Raw genomic sequence first — 22,157 nt, 5'->3', positions numbered from 1 at the left:
AATGACAAGGCTACCCTTGTAAGATCAGGCCATCATGCAACCCAGCCTTCCTCAACCTGTTGCCCTTCAAATGCTGTTGGACCCCATCAGCCTCAGCCAGCCAGTATGTCCAATGGTGGGATCCGTAGTACAAAACATCTGGAAGGTACCAGGTCAGGGGAAGGTCGCCGTGATCTCTCACCAAATTTGTCAGGAGAACTGGAAAATAAACAACGCCCCCCCTTTTTTTGGTACTTCCACTTCTCTAAATTGCGAAATATGCAAGCCGTTCTCTGCATCTGCTCTGAAGAACAGGAAGGCAAGAGTCTTAACAAGGATGCAAAGGAGCCTTCCCTGATGGGTTGGGGAGACACTTACCACCGACATTGTTTTTGTAGGTGTTGTAAAGTTCTTTCACCCGCCGGTAGCGGAATGCTAATTTCCTCATCCAATCAACTCCCCCGTGAACTCCTGAGCCCAGACAAAGATTTGCTCCAGCGGTTGAACTGTGAAAGCCATCTGCTGAGAAATTATATGTGCTGTGGCAAAGGAAGGAGGAGAGGGGGAAGGAGTGAAATTATAACCTACGCTTCCCATTAGGACAGATAAACTAGACAAGAGGAGAGAGGAAGACATGCTCCAGACCTCTGGCTAAACTAGAGTCAGTGGACGATGAAAAGAAAGTGTCCTTCCCCATTTGCCCTGTAATTTTGTCCTCCCTGTCTATGGTTTAGATATCAGTTGATGTACATTTGCTCACTGAAAAGGGTCATCTATTGACTCAAACCCTCAGCTAGTTACCATAAGCTTTTATCAACATGCTGATGAAACGAAACATAAGAAAAAGGCAATGAACAGTCCATGTGGAAGTTGTCTTTTGCAAGTCCCCACGGGATTAAGGGTGTCTAAGCAAGCAGTTTGTGAAAGCAGGGAATAACTGCACTGCAGTTCTGAGGCTACTGCATAAAGGGTAAAGGGACCCCTGACCATTAGGTCCAGTCGCGGACGACTTTGGGGTTGCGTGCTCATCTCGCTTTATTGGCTGACGGAGCCGGCATACAGCTTCTGGGTCATGTGGCCAGCATGACTAAGCTGCTTCTGGTGAACCAGAGCAGCACACGTAAACGCCGTTTACCTTCCCGCCGGAGCGGTATCTATTTATCTACTTGCACTTTGACATGCTTTTGAACTGCTAGGTGGGCAGGAGCTGGGAATGAACAATGGGAGCTCACCCCGTTGCGGGGATTCGAACCGCTGACCTTCTGATCGGCAAGCCCTAGGCTCTGTGGTTTAACCCACAGCGCCACCCACGTCCCATCAAGGCTACTGCATATATGATCCTAAATCAGATTTAAAGCAAGTTGGCTTTTTGGTGGCCCCAAGGACAAATATTCCCTATATTCCCTTTGCCCGATGAGAACTCAGGCCCCAATGGTGAAGGAATGGGATCACAAGCATATGGTTTGATTGTTGGAAAATTAATTTGAAGATAAGAGATGCATTCCTTTGACAAGTGTCAGGTGCATTTTAACTCTCCTCTGAAACTTCTAGTACTAGATAACTGCTTGAAAATACAATTATGAGACAACTGCACTCTCCCCATAGAGCAGAAAAACTGGCCAGATCAAAGAAAAAATGGCTAAACCAAACAGCCTACAGTATATGCCACTGGCTATTCTCCATGTATCCATAAACAGCTGGGGGACTAGTTACATTGGATGCTGCAGCACAGCCGCCTTACCTTAAATCTTGCCCATTGTCGTCTGATGAAACATCATCTATGTGTATCTGGTCACAATCCTGAAAACCATTTCCAAAAACAATCAGCCAGGAAACGAGTATATTGCTTTGTAAAAACAACAACGGAGAGATTTTGTGCAACAGAAACCATGCTGAGGAAAGATTCCCCCAACAATTTCTGGTCAATTATAGTAATCACATTACAAGCAACATTTCAGTCAGATACCACATTCCCAGAACACGAGTTATATGCGGTTAAACACAGCAATTCTCACAGACAATAAGGTCACTCATACAACTCGGTTACCCACCTAAGGGTAAATTGTTTCCTATTCATTCCAGGCAGTGTTGAAACATGCGAAGAAACATCACTGCCTTTCAGGAGGACAGCATCATTAATCGTTTCTGCGCCTAAAACCTGCAAACTTCCTTCTTTAGAGAGAACAAGGTCCCAAAGAAAAGGAGACCAACACCAACATATACCGGTATATCTCATTCCAACAATGGTATTGTTGCATGTGTCTCACTTCTGAACGCGGTGAGAAGTTTCAGGGGGAATGTTACCTGGACTTGGCTTACTCAGTATAAGAAAACACAGGAGGGTAGTGTACACAACATACATTATAAAGCACACACACACACACCCCAAATAGCAACTGTAGTATGTTAAGGGATCCAGGAATGGTAGCTTTGTGAGGAGTAGACCACAGCTGCCAGAACTGTTGACGTGAATGTGCTTTAAATGTATGATGTAGACACAGCCAAGGTCTGTGGCATTTTTATAGCATTTGCTTTCCTTACAAAAATATAATTGAAAGCAAACAGCAGGCACTTCTACAACGCAGCTGATCTGCTACTCCACACTAGATGATGATGATGATTTATTGAAATTATATACCGCCCTATACCCGAAGGTCTCAGGGTGGTTCACAGAACAAAATCAGAATATAAGACCACAAAATATACAATCAAAATAAAAACAACAACCCAATAGCCCCCATCCCCCCAAAAAACACATTTTAAAAGGGCATAGGATGTCAATCAAATAAACCAAAGGCCTGGTTGCCACCCTCCAGACCTCTCGAGGAGGAGGCACACAAAGGAGGGCCTCAGAAGGTGATCTTAGGGTCTGGGTAGGTTCATATGGATAGATCTGGGGCCTTGCAATGAACAGCCTTCAGCAAACAAGTGCACACTCTATATCCCACCTTCTCAGCTTTTGCGCCCTATTTCCCAATCTCTGGTGGCTATTATCTTCGAAACAATCAAGTAAACTCCATCTCCTAACCTACTGATGAAGAACTACTAATTCATCAGTGTTGTTGCACTCAGGTTCTGCTTTGGGCTTCCTATAGACATGTGGTTCACCACTATGAGAACAGGATGCTGGACTAGATGGAGCCCTGGTTGGATCCAGCAGGTTCTTATGTTCTTATCACCAAGCTGTTAGTTAGCAATCTGCCTAAAAGAGGAATGCTCAGCCACAATAATTTTTAACCACCAAACAAATGTGCTGCTATGTCATTCATAGCATTGGCTGTTGTATATCAATGGTTGGAAGGGGGGGGACAGGCTAGTGATTATAAGTGCAGAACTTGAGGATGACCATTATTCCATGTTAATTAGCAGAGTTCAGCATCTTTGTACTGTGTCAATACAGAAAATCTTAAGGAACCAGGAACAGTCGCCTGCCAAGAACTCTTAGGGGTTGATCATTTCTACTTGCTGAGCACAGAGGAAATTGTGACAGGAAAACACTCCAGCTATCAACTTTATTATTTGTGCATGCCTATAAAATTATACAAAAACTTTGGAGGAGAAAAGCAACTGAAGCCCATCTTCGTAGATAACGGACTTGGAGTTCAGCCACTGTGAAATATGCACTCTAAAACCTTATCTTCCAAGTTCTTTATTGTCTGAGTGGAGGAGGCCTCAACCTCAAAAACTTTAACAATGTTATTTTAATGGTTTCTTTATTTGGTTTGACATTCCAAATTCCTAAAGAGTCAGGAAGCTTCCTTCCGTGACCCTCGCAAGGCAGAAACAAAAAAATCATGCTGCAGTGAGTTTACATGCAAATCAGAAAGTTGCTTCCGCTGCCCCCCCCATATCCCACCCCCAAATCATCACATTGACTTGACATTTTCACAAGAGTTGCAAAAGCTTCAAGGGAGGAAGACTTTTACTGAGTAACATATATGGTCCATTTAATGAGTAGGGTGGGTGATGGCTAAACTACACACTATGCTAACTCCATTTAAGGTGACCAGTTTTTAAATAAAAACACTCATAAACATTTGGAGCAGAGCAGGTGAAGAAATATTAACTTTTCTTGATGAAAATAGGCCCGTGAAGCTGCTGTTTGCATCAGGAGGGAAGGTAATTGAACTGTAGAGTTGGAAGGGGCCCTGAGGGTCATCTAGTCAACCCCCATGCCAGAGTTGAGCCCAACGTAAAGGATCCGACGGTCCAACATAATTACAGGTGAGCGAAGAGATTATGGCTATATGCTACCTCTAGGATCAGAGGCAAGACGCTTCTAAATCTCAGACGCTAGGGATCATGAGTGCAAGAGGGCCATTTCCCTCATGTCCAGCTTGTGGACTTCGCAGAGACATTTGATTGGCTGCTGTGGGAGACGTGAATCTGCACTAGATAGGCCTTTGGTGGGATCCAATAGGGCTCTTTGTACGCTGTTCTGTTTTGGAAAGACAGATCAGGATCTGAGGGGCCAAAGGCAGAGTCCAGAGAAGACAGTTAGATAGGCAGGGCAAGATGGGTGAGGTGAAGCCAGGGGCTGAGGAACGGGGGTGCGGTGTGTGAGGACCGCCCTGGGTGGTAGAGACAGGGTGGCTTTGGCGCACGCAGGCTCCGCGCTGCCCGAACGGTCTGCCCGCCGCCTTCCCCTCAGCTGTAGGGCGGCTGAGTGGGAGGAGGCAGGCAAACTCTGGAGGCCCCGTGGTGTGCCCTGCCCCTATGGGTGGCTCGCCTCACCCCGGTGCCCAAGTGGTGTCCTTCACCACTGGGTAAAGCACCCAGATGCTGCACTGATACTTTCCCTGATGGGTTGCTCAGAACAAGTAGACTTTACAGGGCCCGGTGGATCCAGGTAGGCTGATACTGCAGCCTATGTGGCACCCCTCATACCCAGAGGTTGGCCATGGTTGCCAAAAACCAAGTGCACTGGTGGAACAGGCGATAAGGTGCCCAAGCCTGCTTTACTGAGGCTCCTGATTGAGACCTGTCCCAACCCCAGGCCCCTAACACAATACGAACATGGGATTCAACCCATGCACATTTACAGGTGTGTTTCTTTAAGCTTCCCTGATGTTCCTTAAAAAGTCAAGGAGCATCACAGACACAGATTCTGCTTTTGCTCGCTTGTGTGCGTTACAAGCCAGACTTTTGCTGAAGGCGAATCTGATATGCCAATTCCATGCTGATAGTAATATCTATAGTTCCTTCCTTCCTTAGTCACTTTTCAGGCTGCAATTTAAGTGAGGGCTGACTCTACAAACATGGCCCGAGAAAACAAAATTAAAAGCACATTTCTGCTGGCACACTCGCATGCCTTTCCAAAATGATAAAAACATTCTCAGCCGTGCATGCGGATTGTGAAAAGCCACGCTGGAATAATATTGTCGCAGCCCACTCAACTTGAGTTGCACTGCGCAGCGCAATTATGTCAGGGGAAAGGCATTTGTAGGGGGGGAATCTGCTTTTCTCATTTGTGAATGAATTGTTCTGTATGCTAAAGTTTGACAACAGTAGCGATCACATTTCTGACTTAATAAAATACCATGACACTTAGTGAGACACTACCTCATAGTCCGTTGCCGACCGACACTATCATGTTACTGGGTAAAACATAGCAAAGCTGGACAAGGCAAGAATGTAGACCATATTTTACTACAGTACTTGGTTACCAGACTAATTTTTCATTCTTGCAGATTTTGCTTTTGAGACCTTGGTGAGCAACGAGGAGGATGTGAACATCTGGGTGGCTCAACATGAGGCTCCAGTTTGGCTTGAATAAAGTTTGGTAATGAGGACATTTCCAAGACCATGCTCCACATCTGTTGGCTTTAACTGATATGCTGAGATCTCATAGGGATCCTGTGATTGCTGTGCCTCTTGCAGGCCATGTGGGTAATTAAAATAAACCACAAGCACTACTTGTAGTCTCCAAGAGCAATTGCTATGGTGCTGTAATGTTTAGATCATCTCTCTCTGGTGATCAAATGTGAATCGGTATCTATAAATAAGCCAACAGGAGATGGCAGGCTCGCAAGGGAAATTCTGGATTTTATGGGCTCCAGAAGTTAGGAGATAGGATTGTGAATTTGTAAGTTGTCAAAAAAAAAGCCAAAATTCTTGTATTCTGCCCCTTAGGACTTATGCTTGCAAATGACACTGCAGTTTCATTCCTAGTATTGTAATTTTCTAGCCAGTATGGAATTTGAATGCACGCGCGCGCGCGCACACACACACCCTGATACTACAGACATTTGGAAATAGAAATAAAAGTAATTTACAAAGTTACTTCGATGCTCTGATTAAAATGTGCATGTTCTTCGTTCAAATACAGTTTTTTTTTTCTGGACACCTCAGCCTTAGATAGAATTACTGTTCCCCATCCCCTTCAAAAGCCCATATCTTACAATATGAACATTGGTTGGTTCTCCTATAAATATGATTTCACTATCCAAGTAAACTTTAATAGATCAACATGTTAATGTGCTTGAGAATTTGGGCTGCTAATTTAAAGCATTGCTTTGGATATGCAGTTCTTTAAACGCTTCTCCAACAGGGCAAACTGACTTTAGTTTCAGAATGCCCAGTTGATATAATTCCATGAACACGGATGTTAAAAGTGGCAATACAATTGCACAACCAGGAGCAAAGCACATCAAAAGCATCCACAATGTGTTCAGTTGATTACACCACACTCAGTGGAACTTCCCACTTTCCATAGGAATGGAAAAACAAGAGGTTAGCTTGAACCAGGGACTAATGTGAACAAAATATACACCTCCCTGACCCTCATGGTCTCGCCACTCCTCCAGTCTCATGAACGCATCTTATTTACATGCTAACCTACAAATGAGCCTGCTGGACCAATTCAGTTTTGGGTTATCTAGTCTTGCTTACCTTCTCATATACCACTTGATGGTGCTACAACATACTGCAACTCTGGCAGATCAAACAGGGCACAATTCCCTCTGCTTGCTTTTCTACATCCCTCTCTTTCACTGACTCTCTGTCCCTGCATTTCTTTAGGCTAGCTAGACTAGATGACAGAGATGCAGTCCTGGCATTGTCTTTTTACACAGAAGCTACACACTTGACTGCATCTGTGGCAGAGGAGGGGCTGCTCGAACCTTTTCCTATTACCTGTTTTTCTCCCCAGATCCAAGTCCCTCTCCCGGGTACATTTCTTCCTGCACAGGAAAAAATACTATTTCCTTTAAGCAGATAAAAGCTCCAGGAAGGAGCAGTATTGATCCAGAAAAAGTGGCTCCATACCTGCCCACTCAACTGCTGTTCTGTGCAACTGGAACTTTTACAAGTGCCACTTAATGTCTGTTCTGCGCTAGCAAGGATCCGATGCTTTAGTGTAGCAGCACCTACACTCTAGAATATTAGCCAGGTGTGTCTGTTTTTCCTGTTACTGATGCCTTCTAAAAACTGCTTTGTCCAGGTAAGCCTACCCAGAAGACATCCCATTTTATGACACATATTTGTCATTAAAACTGTAGATATTTTGATAATTGCATCTATTTTTTATTTTATTGGCATTTTCTTCTGAACGTTTTATATCGTATCATGTTAAATGCTTAGAGCGCTGTTTCTCTAAAAGTGGACTTGGGGACTTTGGACCACTTTCAAGCCTGGTCCAGTGCCCCCTGGCTTGCCTGTTACTCCCACTAGCTGCACCCTTTGACTGGCCCAGTCAATGCCAACACCTGCAATTCCTAGCATGCCTAGTGAAGACAGAGAAGTTCAAGAGTGGAGGAGGGAAAGGTAAGGGCCAGGGGTGATTTTCAAGGACATTAGAAATTGATTATGATTACAAGCAAAAACAAAATCTCAAAACAGGAAAGGAACGGAAAGGGGATAAGAGAAGAATGTTGTTATTAGATGATGTAAATGTAGGAGTCCAAGCGAGGAGGGATGTGAGTCAACTGGTGAATGGAGTGGCTGGGGAGCACAGGTACAAGTTGACATCGATGGGCCAGGGTCTTTCACAACGATTCAGGGGGATAACTCTCTTCTTCCATGCAAAATCAGTACGGATGACTGATTCAAAACTATTCAATTGGAATGAAGCTGCTATTTAGCGTCTTATGGGAGCTTCCCTCAGCAAAAAAAAAAGAAGCTTTCCCCCACTCCTCTGAACAAGCTACATTTCCCAGGGTTCTCAGGGGACGCTATGACTGTTGAAGTGGTATAATGGTTCTTCAAAGGCATAGATGACTTGCTTTCTAAAACTCCATGGCAATGGGTGTTATTTAAAGAAAGATTAGCTGTGATCTCTCTTCGATTTACAAGCATCTTGTCTTCCAACACAGCACTGCTTTGGATGTACCAAACTCCACCTTGCACGGAAAAATTCTCTCAGCGAGCAAGTAAGGGGACTGACTCAAAGAGTTAAAGGGGGAAAGGGCTTGTGCGTCAGTTACTTTCTCGGTCCCCTGCCTGCCTCACCTTCCCTGAGAATTTTTCAGTGTGAAGTATCATCACGTGCCCTGGGGAACACATGGCAACGTTGAACGCACAAATCAGAAGCACCTGAGCACTCCTTCAGCATTTATATATACACCAGTATTTAACTTTGTATAAATGCCACCTTTGACACTCTCAATAATCAGACTCCAATTCTTATAACACAGGGTTTGCTCAGGCAAATAACCATTCCATCATGAGTAGAGAGACTTGTGGTTTGTTATTTTTTTTTCTATACTAGCCTCCTAGAGCCAGTGCTGTGTTGTCTAAGGACATCTCAGCCACAAACTAATGCAAACTCCTCTGTCTAGCTGGCCAAACTAAGCATATTTTTAGCACTGCAATTGCTGGTTTGCCATGGGGGCAATACACACTTTCCTTAGTCAGGGCCCATTCTGTAATCAATTTGCAAACAGAGTTTGGATCCTTGCACCAAACAGATTTCAAGCTTTTGGTTTTAGTATACTTAAAAAGACGAATCCTTAAAAAAACAGCCTTAAAAAGATTAAGGCTGTAACTGCTAAGATCTCAGACTGCAATCCTATACACATTTACCTGAGAGTAAGTCTCATTGAACTCAGTGGGACTTACTTCTGAGTAGTTATGTAGATGGTCAGTCCCAAATGCCTTCCAGAATCCCAAGGGCATCATTTGCCCTCCCACATTTTTATAAAGTAGGACATAGTATTGTCCCGTTTTCTGATGGTGAACAGTTGTCTGCAATGTGACACCGGACCCATTTACTCAGATCAATCACACACTGTTACTTAAATTTATGCAATTTACATGGCAAGTTTGCAGGCTTTGGTTATTTGGGTTGTAGAATTCTTGCTTTTTGAACTGCAGCAGGCCAAGAAGCCCAAATCTACTGTTCTCTAATGTGAGATGGGAAGTAAAGAGGTATAAATGTTCAGGTGGTTAGATAGGAGTTTTCCCTCCCTGTCTCATAGCACTAAAAATCAGGGTCATCCAATACAACTGATTGGCAGCAGATTTGGGGCAGACAATAAGAAGTACATCTTCACACAGCATGCAGCTGTGTGGAACTCGATGCCACAAGACGTGGTAATGTCCTCTAGCTTATGAAGTCTATCAATGGCTATGGCCTCCAGGTTCAGACTCAATATGCCACTGAATCCTACTTGGTGGGACCAGCCACAGGAGAGAGTTATTGCCTTCAAGTCTCGCTTGCAGGCTTCCCAGAGGCATGTGATTGGCCACTGTGGGAAAAAGGATGCTGAGATGGATGGACCAATGGTCTGATCCACCAGGGCTTTACTTCTGCCCTCCCTGCTTGCAATGGTGTGTCTTCTAATATGAAACAAGCCCTTGCTTGCCTCGTGGTGAGGAACTGACAGCACATATGCTAATCCTCAGATGCTTTTGGGTGGTCTGTAGCCTCTTGTTAGAATCACAAGAGACCCAGATTTCTGGCTGCAGCACTGCAAAAGTTATGGCAACGTGGGATCATGAAACAAGAAGGCCCAGTAGATTGTGGTTTCCATGATCTTGTGATGCCTAGTCCCTTTTCATTCATCCTGACGGTTGAGTGGTTTTTCGTAATTGGGTCTAAACATTATTGAACAAGTATATCTCAGAGGCAAGTGCAACATGCTCATGAGACACGGTTTCTCTTTCACCACAGCATGTATGAAAACAAGAACCGCATGCAGCTGAGATGAGTGCATTAGCTGCAGCTCATGGTGTGCTTCCAGGTGGTCCCCACTCAGTGGAAGCCCATGGGTCTCGAATGGGCGAAACTTTGTAGAAACCAGAGAACAAAAAAGATGGGCTTCTTTTCTGAATGAGCAAAAAGTGATGGTGGCTGTTCAGGAGGAGTCAGGCTGGCACCTTTAATACTTTCCCCCTTTTACTTTCATCCCTAATAAATAAGGCTGCCAGCAGAGCCTGTTTTATTTATTATTGTGAGTGCTTTTTTCGGGGGGGGGGGAGACAACAACGACAACAACGCAGGGGGACGCATACCCCTAAACATGTTGTGAATCTAAGTTTGGCTTCATTGAGGGGCAGTATTTCGATATGGGTAGGAAAATGAGAGTACACCTCATACAGTGCTCAGCTATTTCAGATGCTGTGATAATGATGAAGATGATGGGAAGGGAGGGAGGGGAAAATAATATGGGATACTGATCTGCATCCATTTGGCTCTTTCTATGAGGGCTCAAAGCTAGTTTGATCCATGGCCCTTGGCTCTGCAGGTAATTTAGCTTCACCAATTTATTAATGTTATGCTGCTGATGATTTGGGTTTCCCTACTGCAACTTGGGTGGGTGGTGCTGTGGTCTAAACTACAGAGCCTAGGGCTTGCCAATCAGAAGGTCGGTAGTTTGAATCCCCACGATGGAGTGAGCTCCCGTTGTTCGGTCCCAGCTCCTGCCTACCTAGCAGTTCGAAAGCACAAAGTGCACTGCTCTGGTTCGCCAGAAGTGGCTTAGTCATGCTGGCCACATGACCCGGAAGCTGTATGACGGCTCCCTCGGTCAATAAAGCGAGATGAGCACGCAACCCCAGAGTCGTCCGCGACTGGACCTAATTGTCACAGGTCCCTTTACCTTTACTGCAACTCAAGTGTTGCTTTTGTATTACAGTGGTACCTCGGGTTACGGACCTGATCCGTTCCGGGGTGCCGTCTGCACCCTGAAAAGTCCATAACCTGAGCGGCGATATCGTGCTTCTGCGCATGCGCGAACTGCACAGAACAATTCTGCGCATGTGCAAACTGCACAGAACGCTTTTGCACATGCTTTGCCGCGTTTGGAACCCGAAAAAACGCAACCCAAAGCACAAGTAACCCGAGGTATGACTGTATTGGGTCTTGATCACATGAAGGAGCCAGCTTATTTCCCTCCCAAACTAACTAATGAATAACCAGTGAAACAGAAAGCCCCAGGAGGCACAGGTAGTAAAGGCTTCATACCTGAAATATAGCAATACAAACACACAACATTGTAACCATAACCCTCTTTTCACTGTAAAATAACCAGGGAGGAAAAAAGTAAAGAAGACAAATTCAAATACTCTCAAACTATAATTTTACCTGCAATTAGGTACAATCCTATACAGACTTACCTATGAGTAGACCTGCACAGGACTGTACTGTAACAAAACTTTGGTTATAGAAGGACAAGTGTTTCCAAAATGGGTAGATAAAAAAGGACGAATAAATTGAAATGAAACCAATACCTACCTCGAGGTCATTAAAAAACAGGTGCGTATCTGCAAGGTTGAAGATCATTTCTTCCATCATAAGGCCTATCCGGACAGATGTGGTGGTGTCCTGTTAGAAAGGAAAAGCTGTCAACCATCTTAATCTTTTTGGATTTGGGGATTAAATTTTGAGAAAACATATGATACTGAAACACTTCACTGGGAAAAACAAACAAAAAAGTAAGAACTTGCACCAGAATTATAAGGATATGCAATGCTATTCCTTCCTCTGTTCCTGTCTATCTTAACTTTATACTGTATATATAAGGGTATCCCTACACCTCTCTCTCTCTCTCTCTCTTTCTCCTATAAACCATGGCAGCACAATACAGATTTCTATAAGCCTTGCCCTAATTTTTTGCAGATTTCTGTGGAGGCATGTAATTGATTGGTGAGGTGTCTGGCAGAACCTACAAAGCAGCAAAATGCACAGACAAGAGTGTATTTATGTCAACCTTTGCAGCAAATAGTGTTGACAATGGTTGATGTATATATGCATGAACCTAAATTATTATACATTCTTGATGTAGCTGTTAATTAAAGGAGAATGGCTGCAGTTCCAGTCACATTGGTAACTCATGGGGGGTTGCATTGAAGGAAAAGGAAAGCTCTGATAACTTGATTGTATTTGAACATGAAAGCTAAGGGCTATATCATCATTTCTTGTACTCAAAAGGTTTTTGTTTCAATATTTCCCCCCCTGAAAACCTTTGTGGCTATAACAAAAGCCAACAATAAACAGAACAGCACAGAGATTACAGAAACAGCAACTGGCTACGCAAAATGTTGTAAATCCCTTTCCTCACTATAAATTACTGGATTGCATCTACTTTTTTCTTAGGTGAAATCTTATATATTTGAGTACGGGCCCCTGTCTCTTTCCAAGGGCTGCATGTGCAAATCACATGGGTAAGGATTTCACCAGGTACGATCCATGAGTGCAGCCAGACAAGGGGAGTATTTGTTTGTCCAAACGGTGTTGCATGAGCCTAAAGGTAAAGGGACCCCTGACTGTTAGGTCCAGTCACGGACGACTCTGGGGTTGCAGCGCTCATCTTGCTTTATTGGCTGAGGGAGCTGGTGTTTGTCTGCAGACAGGTCATGTAGCCAGCATGACTAAGCCGCTTCTGGCAAAATCAGAGCAGTGCAAGGAAACACTGTTTACCTTCCCGCCGGAGTGCTACCTATTTATCTACTTGCACTTTGACGTGCTTTCAAACTGCTTGGTTGGCAGGAACAGGGACTGAAACGGGGGTTCGAACACCCGACCTTCTGATCGGCAAGCCCTAGGCTCTGTGGTTTAGACAGACCACAGTGCCACCTACAGTGATGTAACTCTTGTAGCTGCTGTTAGTTTTAGCACAATGGCCTCACACCTTCTCCTTTGTCAACATTCACGCAATATCACCCCTCCCATCTTTCCGCCATGTCACACCTTCCTTTTTAAAAATAATTTTCATTTTTCATTTTAACAAAAACTAACCACAACACAATAGCCATTACTTATTTATTTGTTCACTTGATATAACCAAATTTACATACTGCTTGACAGTACTAATACTTCTGTGAGCGGTTTTCTTTTCTAAGCAGAATAATAAATAAATAAATAAATAAATAAATAAAATTTTATTTATACCCCACCCTTCCCGATTTAAAAATCGGGCTCAGGAAGGCTAACAGCAAATATAAATCATTAATTAAAAGCGATTTTAAAAAACAGCTTAAAAACATTATAAAATACAACATAAATGTAGCATCCCTGTCAATAAAATTCAAAAAACTCAGGGTCATTTTTTTGGGGGGGGGGGGGGAAACCCAGTTCAGTAAACATCTAGGGCCAGCAAGGAGACCAGGGAAGAGTTTAAATGTGGGGTCCCAGAAGGGTTTCTTCATAGAAAAAGGAAAGGGAAAAGGGAATGGAGGATCAGGCCAGGCAGAATAGCTCTGTCTTACAGGCCCTGCGGAAGGAGATTAAGTCCTGCAGGGCCCTAGTCTCGTGGGACAGAGCATTCCACCAGGTTGGAGCCATCACTTTTTAAAAATAATATTTTTTATTGGTTTTCATTATAACAAACGTCTTATAACAATAAACATTAAAAAATAAAAAAATAAAAATGTGAACAACTGTATCATTTTGCATAATTTTTGTACATTCAATACAGTACCAAAATATAGGATTTATCCAATCCCCTGACCTCCCTCTACCCCCTCGGTGGTTCCATTTTTTCATTGTTAAACCGTGCATGTCCAAATCATATTTCCATCCATTCATATCTATTTTTATCTATTATGATAGCAATGCATGGTTTTTTTTTAGAAACCTGCTGATGTATTTACTTGTACACAATTCTTTGTCATATATGCAATAAACGTTTCCCATTCATTTTTAAATTTGTTATCATCCTGATTTCTAAGTCTACCAGTTAGTTTGGCCATCTCTGCATATTCCATTAACTTAATTTGCCAATCTTTTTTTGTGGGGAATTTTTCCCTCTTTCCAGCATTGGGCTATCAATATTTGTGCGGCTGTAGTTGCATACATGATTTTTTTTTTGTATTTCTCTTCCTATAATTCCTAATAGGAAGGCTTCTGGTTTTTTTTTAACAAAGGTTATTTTAAACAATATAAATATATTATTTCAAATATCTCAATAAAATTATAAAAAAATAAAAAGAGAACCAACCACATCTTCTCATTCTTGCATTGGAGCCAAAAAGGCAAATGTATCAGCGTTAACGGACAGAAAGAGATTTAGAGGCTTGTTAGCAAAACCCATGCCTGAATATTTCATTAGTTTATCTGATCTGATCTGCCATAGAGGGCATAGTCCTCTCTCTCTCCCTCTCTCTCTCTCTGGGATTCCTGTTGACTGGTTTGAAAAGCAGCCTGCATGTTAGCCATATATATCCTGGTTCTTTTCTTGGGAAAATGCTGCATTTTGATGCATTCTCCCCCTAACCAGCTTTGATCTGAATGGAGAAAAAGAATGATCTGGCTGCGTTTTAAGCAAGTAATGTGTACAAAATCTCTGACTACATGGGGAGACTTCAGTGCATGCAGCTGTATGCAGTGGGGCTCTCTGCAGATACTCTATGACAGGGGTCAGCAAACTTTTTTCAGCAGGGGGCCAGTCCACTGTCCCTCAGATCTTGTGGGGGGCTGGACTATATTTTTTTTGGGGGGGGGGGAATGAACGAATTCCTCTGCCCCACAAATAACCCAGAGATGCATTTTAAATAAAAGGACACATTCTACTCATGTAAAAACACACTGATTCCTGGACCGTCCGCGGGCCGGATTGAGAAGGCGATTGGGCCACATCCAGCCCATGGGCCTTAGTTTGCCTACCCATGCTCTATGAATTTACCGTAAATGAAACAGGGGCTGAGCCTGCCACTACAGGGCGATGCCACTTCACTGAATGCATGATTAAAATTTATTTAAAGGGTCTTGTGTCTCTCTATTAAAGGGGTAGAGATTTTGCAAAGAGAATTATTGCAGCTGGAAGATTTCAGCGGCGTGTTCCATTATGAGTTAACTTGCTCATTCCTTGCCTCTTTGGAAGCAGCAGCAGCATCTTCAAAATGCCTTGAACAGAAAATATGCTTGGAACTAGGTAATTTTTTAGTGAGAAAGCTCTACCCACAATATTCAAGCTTTTGGCGAAATGTAATAGTCTTAGCTGTCAACCCTCCCTGCTGTTTCCCACTGCTATAATAAGGGAATTTCCAGCAAAAAAGGGAAAGGTTGACAGCTGTGGTAATAGTATATTTTCAGTGTTCAAACTCACAATTTTTAGACGTTTTGTGCCAAGCAGAGGTTGTATTCAACACAGCGCTAAGGCTGAGGATCTGTCAGTTGCAAGGATTTTCCTTGTATAGCAGAACCTTCTCCCCCTCTCCGACTGTCTCCAAATCTGTTCTGGGATTCCCCCCCCCAAAAAAAAAAACCACCCTCCAGAGCAGATCTGCGGACAGTGCAGGGTGCTGGTAAAGGGAGGGGGAAATTTATAAGAATTGTAGAACTGCAGAAATGGTCAAGAGGTTAAGGATTATTCTTTAACATTTCTCCCATCATGTTTACAAACTTCTTTCCATAGCCTTGAGGGCTAGCAACGTTTTTATTTAAAGAAAAGCTGGGCTTGTTAAATAGCTTTCAACTATGGAGCAAATCCTACAAGGAAAGTCCACATTCTTCTTCAGACTAAGGAAACAACTCAACGAAAGAAAGTTTCCTTACTTCTTCCCGATTAAACCCAAGACTTCATATCATTACATCTATTGTTAGTTTGCCTTTTAAGCTTCTTTTTCATTGCCTTCATACCGGACCTGCACTGGGGAGCTTTTTATTTTAATTTCCTTTTGCTTTTCTAGCTATTCTTTGGTCCCAACACACCATTTCTTTATAATTTATTACATCACCACAGGCACTTCTATCAAAATGTTCTTGTAAATTTGTTTTAAGTCGTCTCTATTGAATTTAGTTTGATTTTCTTTCATAACCTTTCTCAGACTGAATAAATATATTTACATGGGAATTTTCCTATATCAAGTGTAAGACGGGGGAGGACGTTCTGTAATTCGTAATTAGTGGCTTAAATTAAAACTCAATATTTTCATGCCAATCAAAACTTGATCACCCAGGTGCAGGATCGGGGCAACAGTGTGTGTGTGTGTGTGTGTGTGTGTGTAAGTGCAGAATCCCAGCACACTGAAGACTCCACCAAGCAAGCTAAACTTGGCTTAGCATCCATGTTTGGTCTCATCTTTCTGACAGGGCAATGGGGAAGGGTTATAGCTCAGTGGCAGAGCATCTGCTCTGCATCCAGAAGGTCCCAGGTTCAATCCCCCATATGTCCAGATAGAGCTGGAAGAGAACCTTGTCTGAAACCCCAGAGAACCAGTGCTAATCAGTGAAGGCAGTGCTTAGCTAGTGTCCAGGCTGAGGAGAGCTACTCTGATGAGGAATGGTGGGGGCCTCCTTCTCCCCCTGCTCCTGACCAGGATCCTGAAGCTGCCCAGGAGTAGTGGAGCGGTAATGATTTGGAGCAGCGGTTTGCAGAAGGACATAGTTCAGAAGACAACAGCTAGGCAGAACTGAGTGGGGAACAGCTAAGAGAAGAAGAACAGGAAGGGAGAGAATTAGCAGACTCCCTTTCACTGGAAAGTGTCCAACCGATCAGTTAAAGGTCATGGAGAGCAGATAAGGTAGCTACACAGAAGGCCCAATGGTTGCGAGATCAGGTTGCCGGACAAGGAAGTGACGGGGGTGGCTCAGGGGGAAGTGGGTGGAAACCTTAATTGGGAGCGCCTTTCCTCTGAGAATGGAGTCTTTGTTCTTTCACTGTGAACATTAAAAATATCTTTAACTGGCAAGAAACTATTTTCGCTTTGTTCTGCTTATCCATGGCCGGAGGGAGGGAGGAAGCCATTTCTCCGAAGCCTGACAGCTAGGTGGGTCAACTTCTCAGAATAAGGCAGCTTTTTATGACAGATCAGGCCATCTTTTTCTGACTGCTGCAACTGAGAGCCGGACAACATATTCCAATAAAAATACACATCTTGCGTTGTAAGCATTTATGTTTAACTCCATCCTCCCTTCTGTAATGGCTAATAGAGCTTACCAGCTTCCTACTGCTTGGTGTTTTCCCCACCCTCTGACAATGGCAGTCAATGATGGGGAGTGGGGACTGGGAAATGTGGAACATGATGTTGTCAGTAGTTGGCTAAGTTCCACTAGCCGCTTTAGAGGTGGCGCATTTTTAGAACACGGAATATTTGGCCCTGATTGGTCTGGCCAACTGTGGGAACAAAGCATTGCATCAACTCTTGAAAGCGTTCCAATGCATGTTCTGACGGCAAAACAGTACATCTTGAATAACCCAAGGTAGGTTGAAGCAGGATGAAACCTAAGTGGATATGTGCTAGAACACAGTGGCGTCGCTAGCCTCTGCGCTGCTGGGGGCGGCGGCAGCGCAGAGGCACCCCCCTGGGGGAGGGGCACAACGCGTGCGTCGTGACGTCATCGTGACGTCACGACGCACGTGTATGCAGAAAGGGGGGATTTCCCCCTTTCCGAGGCTTTTTTTCGGCAGGGGGTGGTGACCAGCGAGGAGGGGGTGACAAGCGTGCCCCCCCTCGCTGGTCGGCCCCCCCCCCCGCCGAAAAAAGCGGGCAGAAAGCCTGGAAAAGAAGCAGAGCGCCGCTTAAACGCGCCTGCTCTGCTTCCTTTCCAGGCTTTCCCCGCCCCCCCCCGCGGTTTTTTTTCGGCGGGGGGGGTGACCAGCAAGGAGGGGGTGACAAGCGTGACCCCCCCTCGCTGGTCGGGCCCCCCCCCCGCCGAAAAAAGCGGGCGGAAAGCCTGGAAAAGAAGCAGAGCGCCGCTTAAACGCGCCTGCTCTGCTTCCTTTCCAGGCTTTCCCCGCCCCCCCCCCCGCGGTTTTTTTCGGCGGGGGGGTGACCAGCGAGGAGGGGGTGACAAGCGTGACACCCCCCCCCCTCGCTGGTCGGCCCCCCCCGCCGAAAAAAAGCAGCGGAAAGGGGAAAAGGAAGCAGAGCGGCGCTTAAACGCGCCTGCTCTGCTTCCTTTCCCGGCCCCCCCCCCCCGCGGTTTTTTTTCGGCGGGGGTGGTGACCAGCGATGAGGGGGGGACAAGCGCGACACCCCCCCTCGCTGGTCGACCCCCCCCTGCCGAAAAAAAGCGGCGGCAGCACCCCATCCGTGTGCTGCTGCTCCCGGGGTGACGGAGGGCGCAGCGCGCGTGGGAGTGGCGGGAGGGGTCGCCCCCACCCGCCGCTGCTCACCCTGTCACTGGGGGCGTACCGCCCCCACCGCCCCTCCCCAGCGACGCCCCTGCTAGAACACCCATAAGTTAAATACTGCGGCTCCCCCCACCAATTATGTAACATGTTGTGCAATCTCTGGTGTATTCATTCCCATAACATTCCCTAAGTCCATTATTATTCTCATTTTCCAGAGGAAGGATGTAAGATGAAGATGATGCTACACCGGTATGGTAAATCATTCAGCTCAGATAAGGGAAACAAGCATGCAAATCTCTTTTCAGCTCTGAAGCTCGCAAGACCTTGGGCAAGTGGCACTTTATCTCACCCTAGTCTATAACTTAGGGTTGCTGTAATGCTGAAACCCCACTCAAGATCTTCTTGGAAGGGAAGTATATAAATATTATTGCCCAAGGCCACCCAATGGACCCCAGGGACCTGAACCAGGGTCTCTCCCAGATCAACGCCCAGTTCTCCACCCCTGCTATCTCCAACCTCATGCCCTCCAGATGTGTTGAACTACAATTCTCATCATTCCAAAACAGCTGGGGTGTACCTCTGGTTAGGGGAGGCTGTTCCTTCCTATTGTTCCACAGTAGCTTTGTAAACACCAATGTGAAACGTAAAAGTAAATTACCGGTAATGGCGACTATGTGATTCAGCTTGTGCAGGGAAACGAACAGGGATAATTACTTCTGCAAACCGGGACACACACTTCCGGGTTTGACGTGTTTGTAATCCAAAACGTATGCAAACCAAGGTACCACTGTAGTTAGTGAAGACCCCCCCCCCCCGCATGTCCACCATGAAACCGCTGCATCTTAAAAAGGATTATGGGAAGACTATTGCCTTCATGTCCTGCTTGTGGGCTTCCTAGGGGCAGTTATTTGGTCACTGAAGCGAACAGGATGCTGGATCTCTTCTGTGTATTCTAGGCTTCTCTGAGTTTAGGGTGGATCCTAGAACAACACTCAGCACCTTCCTACGGTTGCACTTTGCTAACGGCAATTGGCTTTTCAAAAAAATCTTGTTATTACTGGTCTTCTAACTGGGGAGCCCCAGATAAACACGTCCCTGCATCACTGTTAGAAAAATCACTGCTCTAACCCAACCTTCAAATTTACCTGTGTGTTCCTTTTCAGCAACTGAATGCACAAACCTGCCATATTCTGAGCCATATCACTGGCCCATCTAGCTCAGTATTGTCTACTTTGACTGGCAGTGACTCTCCAGGGCCTCAAACACAGACTTTTCCTAGGTATGCTGCTCAAGAGCCTTTTAACGGGGGGGGGGGGGGATCAGAAATCAAGCCAACCTTGGTTAAAGCAAAGCAACTACCCTACCTCTGAGCCACAGCCTCTCCCAACTGACAGTTGAGATGGAGTTGCTCCAACATCCAGCAAGCACATTGCAAATCTGTCTCAAATGCTAATCTTTGGATGGGTGTGCAGGCCATGTTTGTGGGAGGAACAGAATTAGCAGGCTTCTGCCTGCCTAAAAGCACCAGGCGTGCCAATATTTTGGCACCGGTTATTGCTCTTATTCAGGAGTGGGCAATGTGATGTTCTCCAATATTTTGCTGGAATCAAACTACCATCATCTCCAACCAATGGACATGTTAGCTAGGCCTGGTGGGAATGAGGAGTCCAGCAAAATACAGAGGGCACCATACTGGCTGCTGCTATTCTTATTAGTTTGAGGCGCTTGCATTCACAGGAGGTTTCTTCTTACACTTTGACTTCTGTAAAGTGTTGTGCACATGTGTGCATACACAATGCTAGCTTGAATGACGATATCTCTCAAGTTCCCCAGGCTCTTTTATCTTAGGGGAAAAGGACATCGGCTGTACCACAGGGTGGTTGTTTTGTGTGTGGATTTTGTAGCCATATACTTTCCTCATACATACAAAGAAAGAGGTATCTGAAGAAGTGTGCATGCACACGAAAGCTCATACCAAGAACAAACTCAGTTGGTCTCTAAGGTGCTACTGGAAAGAATTTTCTATTTTGTTTCGACTATGGCAGACCAACACAGCTGTTGTTGTTGTTCAGTCGTTCAGTCGTGTCCGACTCTTCGTGACCCCATGGACCAGAGCACGCCAGGCACGCCTATCCTTCACTGCCTCTCGCAGTTTGGCCAGACTCATGTTAGTAGCTTCGAGAACACTGTCCAACCATCTCATCCTCTGTCGTCCCCTTCTCCTTGTGCCCTCCATCTTTCCCAACATCAGGGTCTTTTCTAGGGAGTCTTCTCTTCTCATGAGGTGGCCAAAGTACTGGAGCCTCAACTTCAGGATCTGTCCTTCTAGTGAGCACCAACACGGCTACCCACCTGTAACTGTAATTTCTTATGTCTGTCTCTATGAAGTAAGTGCCAGCAGAACATGTGAACTGAAGAACACATGTGTTTTGTACATGCATTTGTCAGGGTGCATGCTTCACAATGCTAGACTTTAATGTGCAATTATTTATATGGTGGAGAGCTTGAGTGTGAAGCTTCAGGGATGGATGCCCCTGTATTGCCAAAAACACAGAGTTTAGCCTCTGACGCTGTTGCTTTTAGTTTACTTTCATTAAAAAACAACAACATTTGCTTATACTTGTTTTTGAAGTGTGCACTAAGCCACACATTGCATTTTTTTATTTTATTTTTTACCACCTGCAGCTACTCCTGATCCACTTGGCAGGTTCTCTGCATTCAGTTCCCCTCATCTTCTGTAGCTGTTGCTGAAAATGTAAGGGAAGTTGGAGACCGACTTATCTTTGGCAATCTCTCAAGCACAAGTCACTCTTTCTTATTTCAGTTTCTGGTTCCAAATTACTCAAAGTCCCAGACTTATGTCTTAACTGGTAAACTGTTAAGACTTGCATGCCATTAGTGAAAGGGCAGAGAGTGAGTGCCCTTCCATTTTACCTATGTGCCAATTCATCTGACATTCCAAGTGTTTGTGTAATGTGTTTCTACATCTCTATCTACGGTTTGCTTTTTCAAAAACAAGGAGCACACTGCACAAAATCCACCCCCCCCCCATACACAAACTCCTCTTTTATAGAAACTATCAGACTTCCTAAGCTCCTGCCAAGTACTTGCTTATGCAGTGAACAAATAATGACTTTTCCACCAGGAAGAAAGCATTAATTAAGTGTATTTGTCAGACTTCTATTCTAAAGGGAAGGGGGGGGGGTTATCTTTTGGAGGTGTCAGCCAGAGGTGAAAGGCAGATTAGTATGCAATTGAGGGCCTTCCAAGTTAAATCTCATCTTTGCGGTTAGCTGTTAATAATGAAGTTGTCAGTAAAGAAAGAGTTTAATGGTTTTAATTTGGTTTAATTACTTGGAAATGCTTGGAAATGGGACTAGTTTGTTGCTTGTATTAACTAGAAAAAAAGAAGCAGAGCTTGTGAAAAGGGGAGAGAGCAAGAGGGAGGGAGAAAAGGCTGAGCCACATGCCTGAACGAGGGCAAGTTATAATCTTTTCTTTGGTTGCTGAGTTTCATGCCTTGCTGAGAAAGAATACACATATAAATTAACATGGCTTAGTAGTTTAAGCAAGCAACAGAGGGGAACATTTTTTTTCCCAACTCCGGAACTCCATTATAACTTTCCTCAAAACCTATTGCTTCATTCTTCTCTTATTTTATTTTTTTTAAAATCACTTTAGGTAATAATTTGTGTCAATATAAAACTAAAAACTTGGGTCGCT

At 44.6% G+C, this 22,157-nt stretch overlaps 1 protein-coding gene across 1 annotated transcript in view; it reads right to left on the bottom strand.

Annotated features, from left to right (window-relative positions):
- The window catches only part of EYA2 (EYA transcriptional coactivator and phosphatase 2), a 132,851-nt gene that overhangs the window by 6,758 nt on the left and 103,936 nt on the right, over positions 1 to 22,157 (bottom strand). Inside the window, 3 exon segments of the mRNA XM_033153481.1 lie at positions 358 to 518; positions 1,721 to 1,779; positions 11,654 to 11,743. Of these exon segments, the coding sequence (XP_033009372.1) occupies positions 358 to 518; positions 1,721 to 1,779; positions 11,654 to 11,743 (310 nt within the window).

This window comes from Lacerta agilis, chromosome 6 (assembly GCF_009819535.1).
Source record: "Lacerta agilis isolate rLacAgi1 chromosome 6, rLacAgi1.pri, whole genome shotgun sequence".
Taxonomy (NCBI): domain Eukaryota; kingdom Metazoa; phylum Chordata; class Lepidosauria; order Squamata; family Lacertidae; genus Lacerta; species Lacerta agilis.
Note: the sequence above shows the minus strand (reverse complement) of the source record. Positions and strands in the feature narration are given on the sequence as shown.